At 40.1% G+C, this 20,598-nt stretch overlaps 1 protein-coding gene across 3 annotated transcripts; it reads right to left on the bottom strand.

The window, feature by feature from the left end:
• Positions 1-520: 520 nt before the first annotated feature.
• On the bottom strand, positions 521-20,184 carry Det1 (DET1 partner of COP1 E3 ubiquitin ligase). Of its 3 annotated transcripts, XR_003580496.2 has the most exons (6): positions 20,082-20,184; positions 16,180-17,272; positions 13,287-13,474; positions 9,622-9,739; positions 4,206-4,397; positions 1,075-1,163 (listed from the first exon to the last, which is right to left on the bottom strand). XR_003580496.2 is itself a non-coding variant. In XM_027920760.2 (5 exons), exons 2-5 carry the CDS (start codon positions 17,260-17,262, stop codon positions 974-976), a joined length of 1,653 nt encoding a protein of 550 aa, XP_027776561.1. In that variant the 5' UTR covers positions 17,263-17,272; positions 20,082-20,184; the 3' UTR covers positions 521-973. The 3 variants fall into 3 exon arrangements, 2 of the variants coding, with proteins under 2 accessions (XP_027776561.1, XP_027776571.1); XM_027920760.2 differs by lacking the exon at positions 9,622-9,739 and having other exon boundaries at positions 521-1,163; XM_027920770.2 differs by lacking the exons at positions 4,206-4,397; positions 9,622-9,739 and having other exon boundaries at positions 521-1,163.
• Between the last annotated feature and the right edge of the window lie 414 nt (positions 20,185-20,598).

Genomic DNA, 20,598 nt, shown 5'->3' with positions numbered 1-20,598 from the left:
TGCAGATGAAAACATAAATAGTTTGAGAAACCCTCCAGAGGAGACTGGTTAAAAATGTGACAGAAGGATGCAGACCAGGGGCCAGCAGTTGTCTATAGTATAGCTGTGACAGCTCAGTCACTCAGGGACAACCAGTTTGATCTCTTTAGGGACACCTAGAGTTTTCCAGCTCCCACTAATGGAAGGACAGTACGTGCTACTCAGTGTTTGTTTCTACTATGGCCAACAAGGGCTGCTAGCTCTTCCACCTGCATGACACAGATGGTACAGACACGAGCATGCTTCCACATGAGAACACACAATTATGCCCCACTCCTCCAGCTGTAACAATTACCAGGAGAAAACCCTGGGGAGGGAAAGAATCCTGGAAGTAAATGTCTTCCACGCTGGCACTCACCTCTTACGCTCCCAGGGCAGCTGCTGCATCAAGGACTCTCGTCTCTTTCAGTCCCTCCTGGAACCCAAGCACTCAAAAACCATTGTGTGATGGGAACATAAGGCAGTCATCAGACAAGATATGTTTAAGTAAGAAAATACCAAGGCTTTAATTTTTTATTATAAAGATAGTTCTGCTTGTTGGGTAAGTGGAAAATTGTACACAGTTCTTATGAACAAGATTTACCTGCTTTGGGCTGCATACCATAATGCCAAAGAAGTGACATGAAAGGGGTTAAGGTATAATGCTTTTATCTTCACAGCAATAAAATGCTAAATACAAATTAAATGGACTCAATTAATGCTGGGCATTCCCACAGGGAAAAAGCAAAAGGATTTCAAATCAATCAGTAGCAGTATTGTATACAATAAACAAACCCATTATGCTGAGCCCCTGCTCCTCCCTGGCTCTGTTCCATGTGAGGTATTCCAGTACAAAACCCACAGAGCTGGTAGTTGGCAGCATGTACTCTAATCCACTGAAATGAGCAGCGGGCAAAGTCCTGGAAGGCCAGATAACCTGGCTGTGGTCACGCACCTATGTGCAGCAGTGTCGCATATGGAAGTTGACAACATACTCAGCATTAGTCCTCTGCACAGAAATAGCAAAAGGCTCAAAAGGGTGAAAGGTGAAGGCAACGAGGCGCCTCACTGTGTGGTTGATGGGGCGGCCCAGTAAGCCTGCCTGGATCTCAAACTTAAGCAAGCCAGAGTCCCGGGCATAGAACCTAAATGGAAAAAGGAGACAGAAAGAGAGGATCATGTTGATATTCACTACCACCTTAAAATCTGGACAGTGGGGGATACAGCAACTCATTTGTTTTACCTCATTAATGAAATCTCATACATCAGCCCCAGGTTATCAATCTATAAAATCCCCTAGGTCTACACAATTCATTTTGGGGGCAGAGAGATTATGAATTTTACTAATGTCCTGAGTCACTGGTTATTTCTCTTTCCCAAGATGACCCTTACTACACTCTTAATCATAGCCTCTTGGCTTCCAGAAGATGCTGCCTAAACACTGTCTAGGTCAGGGCTAGAAATAAAATACAAGCCACAAATCTAAGCGTGTAACTTTAAATTTTCAGGTAGCCACATTTAAAAGAGTAATAAGAAAAAGGTGAAATTAGTTATAATAAAATATCTTATTGAGCCTAATTATCCAAAATATTGTCATTTCAACCTATGTTCAACAAAAATATATATACTTCCCATTTTTATATCCCCCCCTTTTTTTTTTAGTTGTCAATGGGTTTTTCACTTTATTTGTTTATTTATAGGTGGTGCTGAGGATCGAACCCAGGGCCTCACACATGCCAGGCAAGTGTTCTACCACTGAGCCACAACCCCAGTCTCTATATTTCCCATTTTTTAACTAAATCTTTGAAATCTGGTGTGTATTTGACATTTGAGCACATCTCAACCCAAACTCATCTCATTTTAAGTGCTCCAATAACCACAGGCAGGTATCAACTACCACATAGGACAGAGCAGCTCTAAGTCTACCTTTTTTGTTTTTCATTTTTAAGAATAAATTATTTTGGAAGGTTCTTCTTTTTCACACACAAAATGCTAAGCAGTTTTTAATTTTTTTTTATTTTTTTTTTTGTACCAGGGATTGAACCCAGGGGTATTTGGCCACTGAGCTACATCTCCAGCCCTATCTTTTATTTTATTTAGAGTCAGGGTCTCACTGAGTTACTTAGCACCTCACAGTGGTTGAGGCTAGCTTAAGCTGCTGGGATTATAGGCATGCACCACCACGCCCGGCTTAATTTTTCCTTCAGTACAGTGAGACTAATTATGCTCCCATACATTAATCCTCCCAATTGCAAAATAAATGACTTTTGGTTTGAGGAACTAGAGATAATTGGCAGGCTAGGAGCTGAATTGGGGACAAGTTCTAGAAATGAACGACCTTGAATTAATATCTCTATAATTTCCCTTTTAGAAAGCAAAATGTAAGCCTACCTAAAGATGGGCTTTGATAAAATAATCCCATTCCCAAGAATTCATATCCTCAGAATTTAAGCTAAATAAAGTAAATAGTGACTTGGTTAAAGTCAGCTACTATGGCATAAGTGCTCAGCATTAAGGGAATAAATAAATTATGGCACATCTACTTGATTAAATAATATGCCATCATTAAGACTGTAATTATGAGGACTATGCAAGAAGATGGAAAATTGTTTAGAAAATACTACAAAGTGTGACACTAATCATAATTACAACAATATAAATGTAAACACGCATACTGACACACACTAGAATGAACAGACAATAAAGAATAAAGGTGCTAGAGTACCTCTTCAAATATCTTAATCCTTACATTTCTCATTTTGAATTAAAAATAACAACAACAAGAAAACCCCTTTGTCAAAAACAATGGCACTGCCAGATGTGTTAGTTGGGTTCACGTTTTCAAACGAGAAGGCAGAGAAGTCAGAAAGGACAGAAATGTATCTCCTGCTACATGACTATATCAAATGAGGCCCATTATGGGCTTTTATGAGTAAAAGCACATTAACATTAACCTTACTCACACACTCCCCAACACACAAAGGGCTGTAGTTTAAAGTGAGCTGTTTAAGCTTCTAAACCTAATGACCAGCACAGGAAGTAGGGGGAATGAGAAATATAGTAAACACTACCCCAGGGATGCAATGGGCAAAATCTAGAATATGGGAATACTACAGAACAAACAACATGGTTTCTTCAACAATTTCATTGCAAGGAAAATAAAAGAGGGAAGTAGAATGCAGAATGAAAAAGATTTAAGGGAACAGTTACCAAATGCAATGCATGAATTTTGTTTAGATACTGACTAAATCAAAGAATAAACAAAATATGATGGTAACCATAATTACAATAATAAGCAGTAAGAATAGTTGCAACATAGCAAAGTGAAAACTGACCAGATATTTGGTGGTATTAATAACTTTTTGTTAATTTTCTTAAGATGAGATGATATTAAGAATTTTTGTTGTTGTTATTTTAAATTTTGTTTTTTAGAACTCCCTGAAATATTTAGGGACAAAATGCTAGGATTACTGGGATTTGCTACAAGATAATCTGGGGTGACAGTGGAAAGGAAAGGATGTTGTTGTAGTAGGAAGAGATGAAAAAGGACTGGTCATGAATTGGTACCTGCTGAAACTGGGTAAAGGTACATGGAAAGTCATCATATTCTCTCACTTTTTGTATAAGTTTAAAACTTTCCATGATTCAAAAAAAAAGTTGAACTGGTTTTTGGAATTGACTGCAATCTCCCAAAGGAACTATTATAAAACAGTGATTAAGCAGAATACACCACACAGATCCATTTAATTCACAATAAAGCTGAATAATGAAAGACATCTACCATAAATCTCTACCAACCATGGCTTCTATGTGAAAACACCTTCCAAGCTCCAGCTTAGGGCTCCAGGGATATACTCCCTCCTCCCAGAAAAACCCCCCTAGTGCCAATTCCTCTTCCTATTAGCACAGAGTACAGTTCCTTTCCCCAGATACCTTTAAAACAAAAAACATTTATCTGAATTAGATGTTTTGATGGCAAGCAAAGGATAGGAGTAGTTCATTTATAGGACTAGTACCTACATGATCAAAGCACTCAGTCCATTACAGATACAGCCTACCCTTTCAGTCTAATCCACCAGTACAAGCAGAGGCAGTCACAATGGAATGATGTTCAAGAAAAAGAGAAGACAGAAAGCAGGCTGTCTTCAGCCCTTGAGCAGTGTGCTGCTGTGGCAGTGACAAAGTACCTGATGGGGTGATCTCCACAAGTCTTGGGTCGCTCCATGACTGACACCCATTTGTCATCGTAGCTGAAGAGAGACAAATCCAGGTAGGGGCTGCCACTGTAGGACTGTGCACTGATGGGGAGCTGACCCAGCAGCCGGCGCACAGCCTCTGTGTGCCCTCCGTACTTGGCATTTATAATCGTGTCTTTGAACCTAAAACACAGCACCAGTGAGGAAGGCTTTCCTAGCAACTACCTTGGATTTTAAATTGAAAAACACATCTAAAAACCACTCACTCTGTAAATAAATATTAAATTCCAGATATCAAATAAAGTTAGGACTTTCTCATACACCATAAGTCTGGCTAGCTACAGAATACTCTTAAAATGCAGAAAACAAAAATGGGGAACATTATATTACTTTAGAAAAGTTAACAAAGGCACTCAAACCAGTTTAAAATGAATTATTACTGTTCTATAATAACTATTTCTACTCTTCTTTTTTGAGGGGGGCATTTACCGGGAACTACACTCAGGGGTGCTCAACCACTGAGCTATGTCCCCAGCCCTATTTTGTATTTTATTTAGAGACAAGGTCTCACTGAGTTGCTCAGTGCCTCTCTAAGTTGCTGAGGCTGGCTTTGAACTCACGATCCTCTAGCCTCAGTCTCCCAAGTCGCTGGGATTACATGCATGTGCCACCACACCCAACTCTACTCTTTTGATAACAGCTCAACTAGGGGGAAAAATTCAAGAACTTAATATCCCCAATAGTGAGTAGAGGAGAAGTAAAGAGCAGGGAATACTGAAACAGCTTTTAATTCTTCTTGGGATTGGTTATAAGTTAGCTTCCATCAAACTTTTGGACAAATTACTCTGTGTTTAAATACAGTTTAAGAATAAGCTAAATACAATCCTGCAGAAACACCAGTTTCCAGAAAAACAGTGACAGACAGAAACATATATCTGACTTCAGAAGGTAAAGTGATGGGGGCTGGCTTATGGTCTTGTAATTATCGTGGGTCAAAGCCTCTATGATAGCCTTTAGACTGAAACAGCTCTTGTTCTGCACCAGTACCCACCTCCTCCACTCTCCATGCTCCCTCCTAAATGATGAAGCAGCCACTCTCTAACATCTTTGCCAGGTTAACTCCTGGCTCAATGTCACTGTCCAATCAACCTCCCTTAATTCTATGTAGTCTCAAAATTGTCAGATATAATCTTTCTAACACCAAAGACTCCTAGTGCCCTGATCTCTTCCCAGCCTCAGTTGTTCCCATGTCCCACCCTCAACCTCATCATTAACAATGACTACAACCCTTCTGTAGTCTCAGCTAGGCTAACACATTTTTCAACCATCTTCTCTCCGATCTTTATAGCTCCTACCCTCTTCATCCCTACCTCAATAATTGTTCAACCCCACGGGATGTATAGTCTACTACTTTTTGCCATCCAACACCTTCGTCACATCCTCCCTTTCCTCCTTAACCTGTTTATATTCCATGATCATGAAAATCACTCCATCACACTCATTCTCAACAATCTTGATCTCTCCTCTGTCATACTTGCTTAGAAAAACCATGACTCAACTCTGCCTATTCCAGGTCTGTGTCCACTCAGTTTTCTCTGTGGCTAGAGAAAAGCATACAGGAATGTTCACTTTAAACATATGACCAGGAACCTTATGTGGGCCCTTACTGTTGCAGGGCATTCGTACTACACTTCCAGAATCCAGCCAGGACTCCCATTTTCTCCCATGACTTCATCCCCTCCATGCACCCTCTCAACTAATGGCATTGCTTACTTTGTTAGTGATAAATAGAAGCAAGCAGGACTTTTCAAAGCCATCACCAGCACATGTGCCCTACGTCTGTCCCTATATAAATGTCCAGTCACTTTACTTGGGCATCAGATCCCTTCCCCTCTCATATACTTAACATAATTCTTTCTCCATTTGCTTCAAATGTCAGTTTCCCCCTTCTCTACAGGATCAGTTCTATCTGCATATACCCTTGCCATCTTTTTCTCCCATTTAAAAAATAAGGCCAGGAGCAGTGGGCATACCTGTAATCCCACAAGCTCGGGAGGCAGGAGGATTGCAAGTTCAAAACCAGCATTAGCAACTTAGCAGGCCCTAAGCAACTCAAAGAGACCCTGTCTCTAAATAAAATATAAAAAAGGGACGGGGATGTGGCTGGATAGTTAAGCCCCCTGGGTTCAATTCCAGTACCAAAATAATAACGAAAATAAAAACATTTTCCTCTTCATTTAATGAGCCACTTAATTTTCAGCTCTCCTTTACAAAAATACTTTTTAAAAAAATTTTCTCCAACTTTTCAACTTTTTCCTCCCTGGTTCCTTTTTTTTTTTTTTTTGGTGGTGGAGGGAGATGGCAGGAGTGCTAGGGATTGAATGCAGAGCCTTATGCATGCTAAGCACATGCTCTACCATTGGGCTACGCCCCAAGCCTCTATTCTTTAAACACACCCAGTTTTTCACCCCCTCCATCTAACTGAAACTGTTCTTGCCAAGCTCACTAGTGATCTCTACTAAAAATATTTAATTATCAGTCCTTATTACCTGACCTGTCAGGTGGCTCTGACACAATTAACACTCTATTTTGACAAACTACTAAACCTCTCACATATAGAACCTTGATCTTCTCTCCCAAATCTGGTCCATCCACAGGTTTTGCCACTACAGTTTAATGGCAACTCTCTTGCAAGCTGACCAAGTAAAAAACATTAGAATCATATTTGACTCTGCCCTTTAATAACCTACATCCCATCCTTCACTAACCTACTGGTCTCTAACTTCAAACTACTTTGAGAATACAATCACTTACTAGCCCAGTGCTACCACACTGTTTTTGTTTTGTTTTTTGAAGAGGCATACTAGGGATTGAAACCAATGGCTTCTGAACTATTCCCCCCAATTTTTTTTTTTTTGAGACAGTGTCTCGCTTAATTGCCCAATCGGTCTCGAACTTTGGATCCTCCTGCCTCAGCCTCCCAAATCACTGGGATTACATGTGTACACTACTGCACATATTAACTGCACCCAGTTAAGCTACCTGTTAATCAACAAATAATTACAGAAGATTTGGTATGTGCCAGGCAATTTTCTATGTGCCTGAGAGATATCAGTGATAGTGGGGGTGGGGGGAAGCCAACCAACCTTAAGCCTGTGGCAGGAAACAATGTAACAATTTTATCTATTGGATCTGTGCAATAGTCTCTTTGCTGGTGTCTCTGCTTCTACTCTAGCCCTCCAGTCACCAGAACGTAAGCAGTCAAAGTGATTTTGTTAAACCTAAGTGAGACTACATAATTCCTCTGTTCAAACTGTACAATCTATCTACAGTGAAAATCAAAGCCATAGAATGGCCATTTTTACCTAGCCCCCCCAATCTGGTTTCTGATTCCATCTCCAATCCAGCCACCCTGGTCACCTTGGTATGCCTCAAATGCATCAGAAACATCTCAGGATGTTTCGATTTCCTACTTTCTTTGTTTAGTATATTCTTCTTACTCATATCCACATGGCTTGCTCCCTAATCTCCTTAAAAAGCTTTTACTCAAATACCACTGACAACCCCACTAGAACAGAACTGACAATTTTGTGTGTGTGTTGATTGGAGATTAAACTCAGGACCTTGGGCACATTAGGCAAGCACTCTACCACTGAGCTACATCCCCAGTCCTGTGATAATTTCCTAATATATTCAAAACCCCAGATATTATCACAATTTTGTTTTCTCCTGGGATACATTCTCTTGCAATCTTCCATGCTCTTATTGCCATCTGGTCTGACTACTGGACTGCCATCCTGCAACTTCCTTTTACTGTCATCCTCAGAATTCTGTCAGCCTCTCTCCAGTATTCTCCATTTCCTGCATACCATTCCTTTGTGTTTTACTGGTGAAATACATTTTCCTAAGGCTTCCTCAGAAAAGGTACACAGGAAGTAATTTTTTGAATCTTACAAATCTGAAAACATCCTTGTTCTACTCTATTATTTCGATATAAAATTCTAGAATAGAAATCCCCTTTTTCATAAAATTTTGAGAATGATTTTAGTAGCTTAAATCTTTCAATATTGCTATTAATAAATTCAATGTCATCTAGCTGACTTACCTTTTTTTTTTTTTTACATAGAAATATTCTTTCTGAAAGGTTTTACAATTTTCCCTTATTTTGAATGTTCTAAAATTTCATAATGATATGCCTCAGTGCACTGACTATACTGGGTACATGACAGATTCAGTGGTATGCTGATAAAGGTTATTAATTTTTCTCTGGGGGAAAAAAATCATGATTTGTAGCACACGCCAATTTCTGTGGTGTAAAACTTCCTGCTGTGGTCAATTTCAAGGTAATAATGTGACATCATCAAATGGAGTTGTCAAGAGATCAGCCATGGCACATCATTATATAGTGCTTTTACTACACACATAAGATAAAAATAACCTTGAGAGCACCAATTATGGCAAAATAAGGAATCAATAACTATGAAATAATTTTTAATAATGGCTATGTTTAACGATCAGCTTGCAAAAATTCCTGAAAGTTTAACTCAGTTTTCATGAAAACACAGTCAATGAATCAGTTCCAGTAACCACTGGATGGCCCTGCCAATTGGGAAAGTTATATCCCTCAGTACTAAAAAATGCTCCTATGAGTTCATCCCCTTCATTTTTTTCTATTCTTCTGGAATTAGAAAAATTTAGGGCCACATCCTGGCCCTCATGGGCAGATCCTTTTTTTTTAACTGTTTCTGTTCCATATTCCTTACCTTTTTATTCTATGTCCTTGGAGAGTTCCTCAACTATATCTAACAAATTTTAAGTCCCTGATTCCCTTTATTCCTTATACTGTTGTTTTGTTTTCTTTTAAGATAAAGGAAATGATTCATGATCCTTGGTTATCATTTTTTTTTTTTTTAATTCTGACAATGGGCCCATGTTCTTCCATTTTTTATCAAAAGATTATTAAGAAAAGAGTACCATAAAATTTAGCATTTAGAGTCTAGTGTTCATACGAAATGAAAAATAATTTCTATTTACATATACATTATATTTTCAGTGACTCAAGTATGACAGGGTAGTCAACAAAATATATTATATTGGGATACACTTGTTTGGTTAAGATGGAATAATATATGAATTTGAAAATAGGAAGAAACAGTGTAAAATTTCCAATATAATGGGAATAATTTGCTCTATATTTCTTATATCAAACAACTTGAACACCAAATTACTATGATAGATACAGTCCTTTGGCTATCCAAAAGAATGCCATAATGGGAGATTGCGCTGTACCCCCAAGACTCGCCACCTGAGTAGCACCTTAGCAAAGATCGCAGAGATCAAAGCCGAGATGGCTCAGACTCCAAAGAACAAGGCAACAGCACACCACCTAGGGCTGCTTAAAGCTCACCTTGCTAAGCTTCGTAGAGAACTCATTACTCCAAAAGGTGGTGGAGGTGGTGGGCCAGGAGAAGGTTTTGATGTGGCCAACACTGGTGATGCTTGATTTAAGTTTGTGGGTTTTCCATCTGTGGGGAAGTCAACACTACTGAGTAACCTGGCTGGGGTATATTCTGAAATGGCAGCCTATGAATTTACTACCCTAACTACTGTGCCTGGTGTCATCACATACAAAGGTGCCAAAATACAGCTTCTGGATCTCCCAGGTATCATTGAAGGTGCCAAGGATGGGAAAGGTAGGGGCTGTCAGGTTATTGCAGTGACCTGAACATGCAATTTGATCCTGATTGTTCTGGAAGTCCTGAAGCCACTAGGACATAAGAAGATAACTGAAAATGAATTGGAAGGCTTTGGTATTTGCTTGAATAGTAAACCTCCCAACATTGGCTTTAAGAAGAAAGATAAAGGAGGCATTAATCTCACAGCTACCTGCCCTCAGAGTGAGCTGGATGCTGAAATTGTGAAGAGCATTCTGGCTGAATAAAAAATTCATAATGCTGATGTGACTTTGCGTAGTAATGCCACAGCTGATGACCTCATTGATGTGGTGGAAGGAAACAGGGTTTATATTCCCTGTATTTATGTATTAAATAAGATTGATCAAATCTCCGTTGAGGAATTGGATATCATCTATAAAGTGCCTCACTGTGTACCCATCTCTGCCCATCACCACTGGAATTTTGATGACCTGTTAGAAAAGATCTGGGACTATTTGAAACTAGTGAGAATTTACACCAAACCCAAAGGCTAGTTACCAGATTACACATCTCCAGTGGTGCTGCCTTACTCCAGGACCACGGTGGAGGATTTCTGCATGAAGATTCACAAAAATCTTATCAAAAGAATTTAAATATGCTCTGGTCTGGGGTCTCTCTGTGAAACACAATCCACAGAAAGTGGGTAACGACCATACATTGGAGGACGAGGATGTCATTCAGATTGTGAAGAAATGAAACCTTTTCTTTTCCCATCTGTGGGGGCCAACCACAGCAACTTTCTCCATGATCAAGCACCCTACTTCACCCCTTCTGTCTTTGGCAGCCACTGGATCAGAATACAGGGGTGGGAGATGGAGGCACACAAACTGTAACTTCAGTTACTTTGGTGTCACCTTCTATGTTGAACTACATAAAAGATCTCATAACCCTGTTGGCTTTGTGCAAAAAAAAAAGAATGCCATAATGATTTTATTATTTCTGCATGTGTGTGTATGGTTCTGGGAATCAAACAATAATTTTATTATTATTATTATTTTATTTTTGGTACTGAGGAGGATTGAACCCATGGTTGCTTTACAACTGAGCTACCACCTCAGTCCTTTTTATTTTTTGTCTTGAAATAGGGTCTCACTAAATTGCACAGGCTTGCTAGCTGCAGAGGCGGGCCTTGAATTTGCAATCCTCTTGCCTCAACCTCCTAGTTGCTGGGATTACAGGCATGCACCACCATGCCTGGCAATTATTTTATTTTTAAATGTTATTGTTCAATATAGACTGAGAATAGTATCCTCTAAAACTAATTTTAGTAGTAATAGTTAAAAAAAATTAGAGATCAATTAAAAACTGTGAAGGTTACCTATATTTCTTAAAAATCCTTTGATCATATGAAGAAAAACTATTTTGAAGACCACTGAGCTAAAATATACAATTTTTCTCTTTATTTCCTCCTCCAGATGTCTCCTGCAGTTCTTAATTCCAGAGGCACTGTGAAATACTTTTCAGAAAATAGTTTCCTTTACTTTTTGGATACTCCATTCATTCAACAGATATATATGAGCTCCTCTCAAATGAGACATTGGCCCTGGTGCTGCAAATATGGTAGTGAATACAATACACAAAAATCCCTACCCTAATGAAGCTTACCTCTCAGGGACGTCTCTGAGTGTACCCACCTTTTGAATTTAATGATCTGCTTAATTTAAAAGTTAATTTTTGCCAAGAGCAGGCACACACACCTGTAAACACAGCAGCTGGGGAGGCTGACAGAAAGACTGCAAGTTCAAGGCCAGCCTCAGCAACCTGGAAAGGCCCTAAGAAACTTAGCAAGACCCTGTCTCAAAATTAAAATTAAATAAATAAGTTAATTTTGAAACAAGAAGATTCCTGGGTTCCATCCCTAGTACTGCAAATAAATAAAAGAAAGAGTTCATTCCACAATGAAAAAAGCAGAATCTGAGCCATGTCCAAAAACTCCTTCTAATTGAGTAGAGATGCTAATAAGGCAAAAGATTTGTGTGCACCAGAGAAAAAGGATAGGCAAGTTAGTTGTCTGAACATCAATCGCTCTCTATTTCCAGTTGAATACTATCCTTTTAATAAAAATATGAGGCCACTAACTTAAGATACCCGCTTTGCTCATTTTTTCCCAGTAGCAGTAATACTTAATTTGATTTAACCACTTATTGTGGTTTGACCCATCTTGGAAACTAAGGCAAATATCTTCCATACCTGATTAAGGTTAGAACAATTAAGATATTTGAGGTCCTATTTGACTAGCACAAGATTTAGTTTGGGTCCTTAGCCCAAAGAAACTATTTCTTTCTTGAAAATGAACTAAGGTAATTATTAGAAGCTCTGGTTCATAAGAGGACCTTGCTAACTGGTATGGATCAATTTAGGATGGCCAGGGTATTTGGTGAAGGAACTCCAAGTATCAATACTTGAAGGTCTCTTCTTGGGAGTGGTCAGTTTCCCTAGGGAAAAATCTCTATCTCCTGCATGGGACATAAACCTGAATATCATATCTGGAAAAGAGAATAGGTATCTTACCCTTCAGTATGTCAACTTTCACTTAATTTCTGTTTTAAGCTTGATGTTTCACCCCACTGTCAGCGCTGTCTCATGAAGACCAGAGCCTCTCTGGTTTACTATGTCCAGAGAATAAACTTGAAACCCTTCATGAAGGTAGGGGAAGAGTATTTTGGCTGCTGAAGGCTTAGGGAAGGGCTTTAGAGAGTCTGACAATTCTAATTTCAACCCACCTCACAGGTACCCTGGGAGGGACCTAGAGCCTCCTCCAATCTCTGACCCTTTTTGGAGCTCTGTGTTCTAAGGCAGGCTTGTTTCTTGATAACTAAGCTCAGAAGCCTTAAGTCTTTCTCCCTGAGGTATGCTACCTCATCCCCTGGCTCTTCAGCCTCCAAAATTTTATTAATATCTTGTATCCAACTGTCTGTTCTCTCATTCTCTATGTTCTTTAAGGTTCACACCTCTAATTTCTTTATTGTCATTTTGAGAGAGTTTTGCAGTGAAAGAGAAATAGATTCATGTGTTCAACACACCATATTTAAGCAAAAGTTCTAAAATGATTTCCTTACTCATTCATTCAACAAACATTTAAGTATTCAACAGTGCACCACTGATGATATAGTAATAAACAGACACACTATCTACAGCTTACATACACTCTAGAAAGAATCTATATAATGATGCACAAATTCCACAAGTACTGAAAGAGAGAGAAGTCAGCATGACACAAGGGACTGGTTACAACAGGTACACCTAACCAAGGCCAGATAGACAGAGAAGGGGGGTGTCCTGGAGGAAATGACTACTGGCCTACCAACAATTTTTCTAAAGGAAAGTCAAGCTTGTGAAGCTTGGTGGTACAGCTTACCGGCGCTGGATCTGCCTTGCAAAATTGTTGCTGGAGGCTGAGCAGGGAAACTGGACTTCACTGTGCAAGGTAGCATTACGGAAGAGATCACAGAAGTTCTCAAAGAGTTCCAAAAGCTCATCCGATGTATTCTCAAACACAGCAATCACTTCAGTTGTCACCATATTATACACTACAAAGAAAGATGCCTGTGGAGGTAGAGAGAGAGGTATGGGACAGCCAAATGTAATGATATGCCTAGAAACTTATCAGTTGGCTTAAAATTCATGCCACCCAAACAAAAGAAGCAAAACCCTCAGCTTTAGCACTGCAGTAGAAACATGGCTGCCAGTGGTTCTGGGAAAGGAAGAAACATCAGTGGCCTTATCAATAAAGAGTCTCAATGTTTTCAGATTTCCCAATTGCATCTTTGCTGCTAGAATTATTGAGTTGCCAGAATATTATGTATAGAAAGGTTTTCAATCATTCATTTCAAACTGTGCACATTCAATATTTTTCCTTCCAAGTGTTTATTCCCTTCTTGCTCCCAACCCATCCTGAGATTTAAAAAAAAAAAAAAAAGCTTTAAAATGCCAGATTTAATTTTCTTTCCTGCTGAGAAAGTGATTTGCAGCCTGGGGCTGCCTGTTGGCAAATGATTTTCTCTTGTATGTGTACAGTTGAAAGTTCAATTTAGGGGCATTTATTTTTCCTTCTTAATATTTCTAACATGCAGAGAGACGCCTTAAGTACATTGTGTGCTAAAACTGCCTGGGCAAGTTGCATCCACGCAGGATACTACTGCTGAACAAATGAAAAATCAGAGAGGCATTTTCCATTTCTTTCTTCATAAATGTTCCTTCAGTCAAGAGCATTTGTAAGATGCATTTGAGATTTGTAGCAATTAAGATCAGAGGGGGAACCTGAAAAGCATTCAAATGCCATAGATGGCAGTTACTGCTTTTTCTGAATGGGCCTCTAGGTGACTAGCCTTCTTCCTTCAAATCTCCAGTACAGTGCTCTAATAGGAAGCACACACTTTTTGTCACTGTGAATGTAGCAGAATGGATTAGTTTGCAAGCTTCCAACAGGACTCTAGAAGTTTTCAGAACACCAGGATTAGTATTTCACTCTCCTCTGTTTAAATCTCCATTATCAATTTCTAGAGCCATTAGGTGTACCTGTTTTACTAGTAATTAATTCTTCCCAGAGTTTCTATTACATGGCTTTTTCAGTACCTGGAATTAAATTTGGCTGTAAATTAAAAAGACTGGAGGGTAACGTGAGAATAATACCCATAATATTACCAAGGCTTTGTGTCTGGATGCATTTTTTACTCATCAACCTTATTGGAACCTATCAGATTAAACTGGGGGAAGAGTAAGGATGACAACTGGGGCAAGGAGATTGGGTTTAGAGTTACAAATTCTGTAAGCAAAGGACAGAGCCCTAGAAGCTTTCTAGTTACAATTTACTGTAGCTACCAGAAAAATATAAATCACCAGTTAGCAACAGAAAAAAGGATAATCTCAAATGCAATAATCACAGACAACCTATTCCTCCAAAATAAAAAGGTAATTATAGGTTTACCTAAATAAAAGGTTAACTCATGTCCTTTCTATAGACCGGGACAACACTTTGATCATATCAGGGCTTTACCAGAATCTCATAATTATATCAATATAAAATTACACAAACTTTTACCAGGTTTCCCACTGGGGCAAACTAGGAAATTAAGGACAAGAGGAAATAGAAGTCAAGGACTATACCACCAATCTCCCATGACACATAAGGTGAACTAGAAGCTTATGTGGTAAATGGGTGAGTTCATCATAAGAATCAAAAAAAATAATCAGCTATATTATTCTGCTTTTTTAGAATATACAAGTTCTGATTCAAAAGAAAACTGTTGGAAGATATTTTACCACAGGAGGCTGGTGAGGGCTTGGGGAACAAAGCCCTATACAGTTTCTTTAAATAGCAGGTCAATGAGAGAAGCCAGACTCAGCTGGCTTCCTGGTTTACTAGTTGGCTCGCTATTCTGAATTTCCAAACTAGTACCTAAGGAAGCAATCTGGAAATAGAAGAATGGGGCGGGGAGAGCAAAGGTACAAAAAAGATTGGTCTTTTATTTGGTCTTTATGCTCAAAGCACCCTGAATTTCCACGTGGTATTTCGACTCCATAATCTTAGCAATTTCTGTGCTCATAATATCCCCTTATTCCCTTTTGAGAAATGCCTCTCCACCTACCAACATCTGTCACCCTGACTCAAATTCCTTCATACCTGCATTCCTGATGATTCTCATGGTGGAGTGGGAATCTGGGATTCCCTTTGATCTTTCCACTGATCTACCACCTATGTTTTAATACATAGGCAAGGTCAGGGTAAAGTTCCAAACTGTATCAAATGAAATTATCTAATAGCTACCTTACAAAAAGAATTTTATTGAGAACTAAATTGACTTTAACTACTTAAGCAGGATAGCAAGGTTAGAATTTTAGGGGAATTTCATTTTTGCATGGATAGCTCATCTCATTACCAAAACCAAATCAGCCAGCCCCATAAGCACAGCCTTTCAAAATCAAGACAGGATTATCCCTAGGTTGTCAAATCCTGAACTTAGAGCATTTGAGCTTCCATCTCAAGAGTGCTGAAAATGCTATGCCAAAAAATTAGGACAATAATCAAAGAGTGGACTACCTATATGTCAATAGTTTGAGATTTAGTTTTCATGTGTCCAGATCAATATATGTGGCAAAACAAAAACAGAGCTGATTCTGTTTGAGTTCTACGATGGCAAACATTTGGTCTATCTAAGATGTGAATCCCTGAGGGACTGGCTACAGGCAAACAGAGAAATCTTCCCATTTTGCCAAGATTGACAATGTAAAGGGGAGAGCTCACCCCATACCTGAGATGGATCAGTGACTCGCAGTGTCACTACGTCCTCACTGGTATACTTGATAAACAGATGGTTTTCATCCAAAAGCTGCATTTTCCACATACGCAGCTGCCGCAGCTGGTCAAAGTACTGGAAGAAGCGCCTCTTGGCCATTGCACTACCATCCTGTTCTGCCCGGCGCCACAGGTATACCAGCAACCGGTGTTTTAGGGAGTTGATGAAAGGATCCCTAAAGGGATTGGCCATGCCTGTCTGACTGTCCCGCTGTACTTCAGGGAAAACAGCCGACACAGTGAGCAGGTCATCCTCATAGCAGAAGCGGCCAATGGTCCGCACATCAATGAATGTGCCTTCAGGAGTCACCTGGAAGACATGGATGGTCTGCTGCTGCACAGACAAGATGGCCAGGATGTTTTTATACAAGTACAGCCCTTGGTTGTGTGACAGGACCACTTTATCACACTTGAATGTGCGCGTATCACATAAGCGGCCAGTGTGAAGGTCAATGATGTGGAGGGAATAGTCCTCTAGAGGGGACCGTGGATTTGGGGTCACTGATTCACTGTTCCGATATACTTCATAGAAAGGAGGGTGAGGCTCATCTGGGAGGTAGGCAGCAGAGCCCACGATCACACATCGGCAATCATCAGTGAAGAGGCTACACTCCCGGTTCAGGTGCTCACCATTGGCTGCTACATTTGTAATGTGCAGCAGGACGAAAAATCGTTCAAAAAGCCTGCCCCGGATGTTGACTGACCGCTGGTCATTGCCATTGGATAGGATCTCCCCCTCATATCCCTGCAATAGGTCCTCTGCTGCCTGGCAGCCCTGGTACTCATAAATTTCAAGAGATGTCTGGTCAGAAGAAAAAGCAATAAAGTAGCGTCCATCAGGTGAGAATTTACGCAAGAAACAAGGAGGTTTTTCAACGTTGACAACTGTAAAGTTAGGGAAGACATTCTGGTGGAACACTCGAACCTGGTGCCAATGAGTACCTGCCTTGCCTGAACTTATCCGCCGCCGTTCCAAACGGTGAATGACATTTTGGTTTTGGATTCTTCGAGGTTTAATAGTGGAAACATGATGATCCATTATCACATCTCTGCCCAGAAAAGTAAGGTAGAAGTCAAGAAAATAAAACAAAATTTACCAAAATGTAAAGATACACGAGTGAGACAGATTTCTATCCTGAACCTAGGCGCCCCTGAGATGAGAGTGACCATCAATTTGTGCTCCCAGATTATAGTCAGGAAATAGTTCTGCCACTTCTAAGCCTAGAAACAGGTTTGAGGGATGGAGTTGACAAGGAATACCTCCCAAGTATGCTCAGCTAATAACAATGTTCAATAGAATACAAGTGAATCAAATTTAAACAATTTAAGAAAGATATTCCCTAAAAAAAGAATGACATTCACTGTGCATTCATATAAACAAAAAATATTTACCAGGCTATTAAAATGGTCCTATTACCTAAAACAATCTACAATTCCAATGCAATTTCTATCAAAATCGCAATGTAAAAATATTGTAAAAACATAAATTCATGAAATCTCAAGGGACCCCAAAGAGCCAAAACGCTGAAAGATAACAAAGTTGGAAGACTCATGCTTCCTGATTTTAAAACATGTTACAAAGCCACGATAACCAAAAAAGCATGATACTGACATAAAGATAGATATAGGCCCATGAAATAGAGATCCTGAAAATAAACTCTCACATATTTAATTAAACGATCTTTGACAACCATACTGATACCTCTCAATAGGGAAAGGACAGTAATAGTTCTGGGAAAATCTGATATTCATATGTAAAAGAATGAAGCTGGACCTTTATACCATTTACAAAAATTAACCACAAATGGATTAAAGACCTAAACATAAGATCTATAACTATAAAATTCCTAAAAGAAAACGTAAAAGGAAGCTTAGTGACATTTGGTCTGAGCAATGTTTTTTTTTTTTGGTATATCAAAAGCATAAACAAAAACAAACAAATGGGAACATTTCAAACTTTAAAACATATGCACATCAAAGGACACAATCAACAAGTGAAAAGGCAGCCTACACAATGAAAATAAATATTTGCCAATCATGTAACTGACAAGGAGCTGAAATCCAGAATATACACAGAACTTTTAAAACTCAAAAAAAAAAAAAAAAATCATAAAACCCAATTTAAAAATGGACAAAATAGGCCAGGTATGGTGTTCCATCCCTGTAATCCCAGTAAATCAGGAGGCTGAGGAAGGAGGAACCCATTGTGGCTAGCCTTGGCAAGATAACAAAACTCTGTATCAAAAATTTTAAAAGGGGCTGAGGATATACCTCAGGGGTAAAATGCCCCTGAGTTCAATCCCCAGTACTGGAAAAAAAAAAAAAAAAAGACTAATAAAATACAATTCCCCCCCCCCCTCTGTTTTTGTTGTGGGTGGTTGTTTGTTTTTGTTTTTGCAGTAACAGGGATCAAACACAGGATCTTGCACAAGCTAGGCGAGTGCTCTGCCACAGGGCTACATCCTCAGCCCTACAACTTACAAATGGCCAAAAAGCAAATGAATGACAATTTGCTCGGTAATGACAATTAATCATCAAAGAACTTCAAATCAAAACTACAATGGGGACGGGGTGCTGGGACCTGAGTTTGATGTCCAGCAATGTCCCCTCCCCCCTAAAAAAATTTATATATACAGTAACAAACTGCTTTGTAAAACTGTTTCAATCACATACATAAGTCATATAACTGGATAAGGATATAAAATATATACTAATCTAGACTACAACAAGAGGGGCTTCATAAATTACTGCTCTCAGACCAAATCTAACCTGCCTCCCTGTTTTTGTAGATAAAGTTTCATGGAAAGGCAGACATAACCATTCATTTACATATGACTCATAGCTGCTTTTGCCCTATGAAGGGACAGCTGAGGAGCTGAAACAAAGCCCATATAAGTCTAAAATATTTACTATGTGGCCCTTTACAGAAGTTCCTCTGGCTTTGCTAACTCCTATTTCAGATATCAGCTTAATCATCACTTCTTCAGGGAAGTCTCCCTTCACTTTTCCATTAGATAAAATCCCAATATGTTAACCACCTGTCTCCTTCATTGCACTATTTCACCTGCAACTCTGCTTGTATATTTTACTTATGCCTAAAGCCCTCACCAGGTGGTGAGCTCTACACAAACACTACCACATTCTGCACGCCAATCACAGTGCTTGACACGGAGCAAAGCTTTCTTCTTAAAAACTGGACCTGCCTCATGTCAAGTGCTCTGCAAATTCGGGCACCCAATAGGAACATTCCCTGTCCTAAAATGTATTCTCCCTGCCCTTGCTATAATTTCTCAAGTTATCCCTTAAAGACATGTCACCTCCTTCAAGAGGTCTTCCCTGACCACCTTATCTAAATTAGGACTCATCGTTGTTTTCCCTAGAGTAACTGTCACAACTTGTATTTATACTTTCACTTGCATGATTGTGTTTAATGTCTGAGTCTCCCGCTATCCTCCAGACAGGAAATAACTTCGTCTACTTTCCCACCTCGATTGTCTCAGTCCACCCTGGGTCGCGCACTAGGCGTTTCGGTTTGTTATGAAATGAAAGAAGCTGGGAAAGCCTGGCTGAATCGGGCAACCCAAGTGTGACACAAAGTCCTTTCCGCCTAAGGGTCTCAGTTTCCCATGTACACACATCCCTCAACTCCAGGCGACGGCCTCCAACTCAACAATAGGACGCCAAGGGTCGGACACGCGTGCCCAAAGAGGCGCCCCCGGAAAGAAAAGCCCGGGGCGGGGCCTCGATGGGAAGGGAATTCTTAGAGAGGGCGGGGGTCGCGAGGGCTCGGTGCGGAAAGAAACTGCCGGGGACGGCCTGACGGGCTTGGAGAATGTACCAAAAAGCAGAAGTCCTCACCTGTCGGCTTCTGGTTCAAGGGGCCGGGGCGAGGGACGCCACAGCCAGATCCGTGCGCACCTCCCCCGGCCCCGCCCCCGCCATGCCTATGGGTCCCGGGCTCCCGCGGCCACAGACCTGGCTTCCGCTACACACCGGAAGTTATGCCCAGCGAGACGGGAAGTGGGGAGAGCGCGGCACCGTTCAGCTGAGAAATGTTGTAGCGACCCTGGCGTCGGGAGGAGGGGAAGTCATAGAGGCTTGGTGGCCGCCAAGAAAATATTAACCTGGTGTCCTAACCTGGGCACCAATCCGCTCTCCTGTGGAAGTACCTGTGTACCAGCAGGACACATTTCAAATACACGAATAAGAATTCTTCATAAACTGGGCACGGTGGCGCACGCCTGTAGTCCCAGCGACTCGGGAGGCTGAGACAGGAGGATCATAAGTTCAAAGCCAGCCTCAGCAATTTAACAAGACCCTAAGCAACTTAAAAGACCCTGTCTCATAACAGAAAATAAAAAGGGGGTGGGGATGT

The sequence above is a fragment of the Marmota flaviventris genome, chromosome 2 (assembly GCF_047511675.1).
Source record: "Marmota flaviventris isolate mMarFla1 chromosome 2, mMarFla1.hap1, whole genome shotgun sequence".
NCBI classification, from domain to species: Eukaryota; Metazoa; Chordata; class Mammalia; order Rodentia; family Sciuridae; genus Marmota; species Marmota flaviventris.
This window is presented reverse-complemented; position numbering and strand designations above follow the sequence as displayed.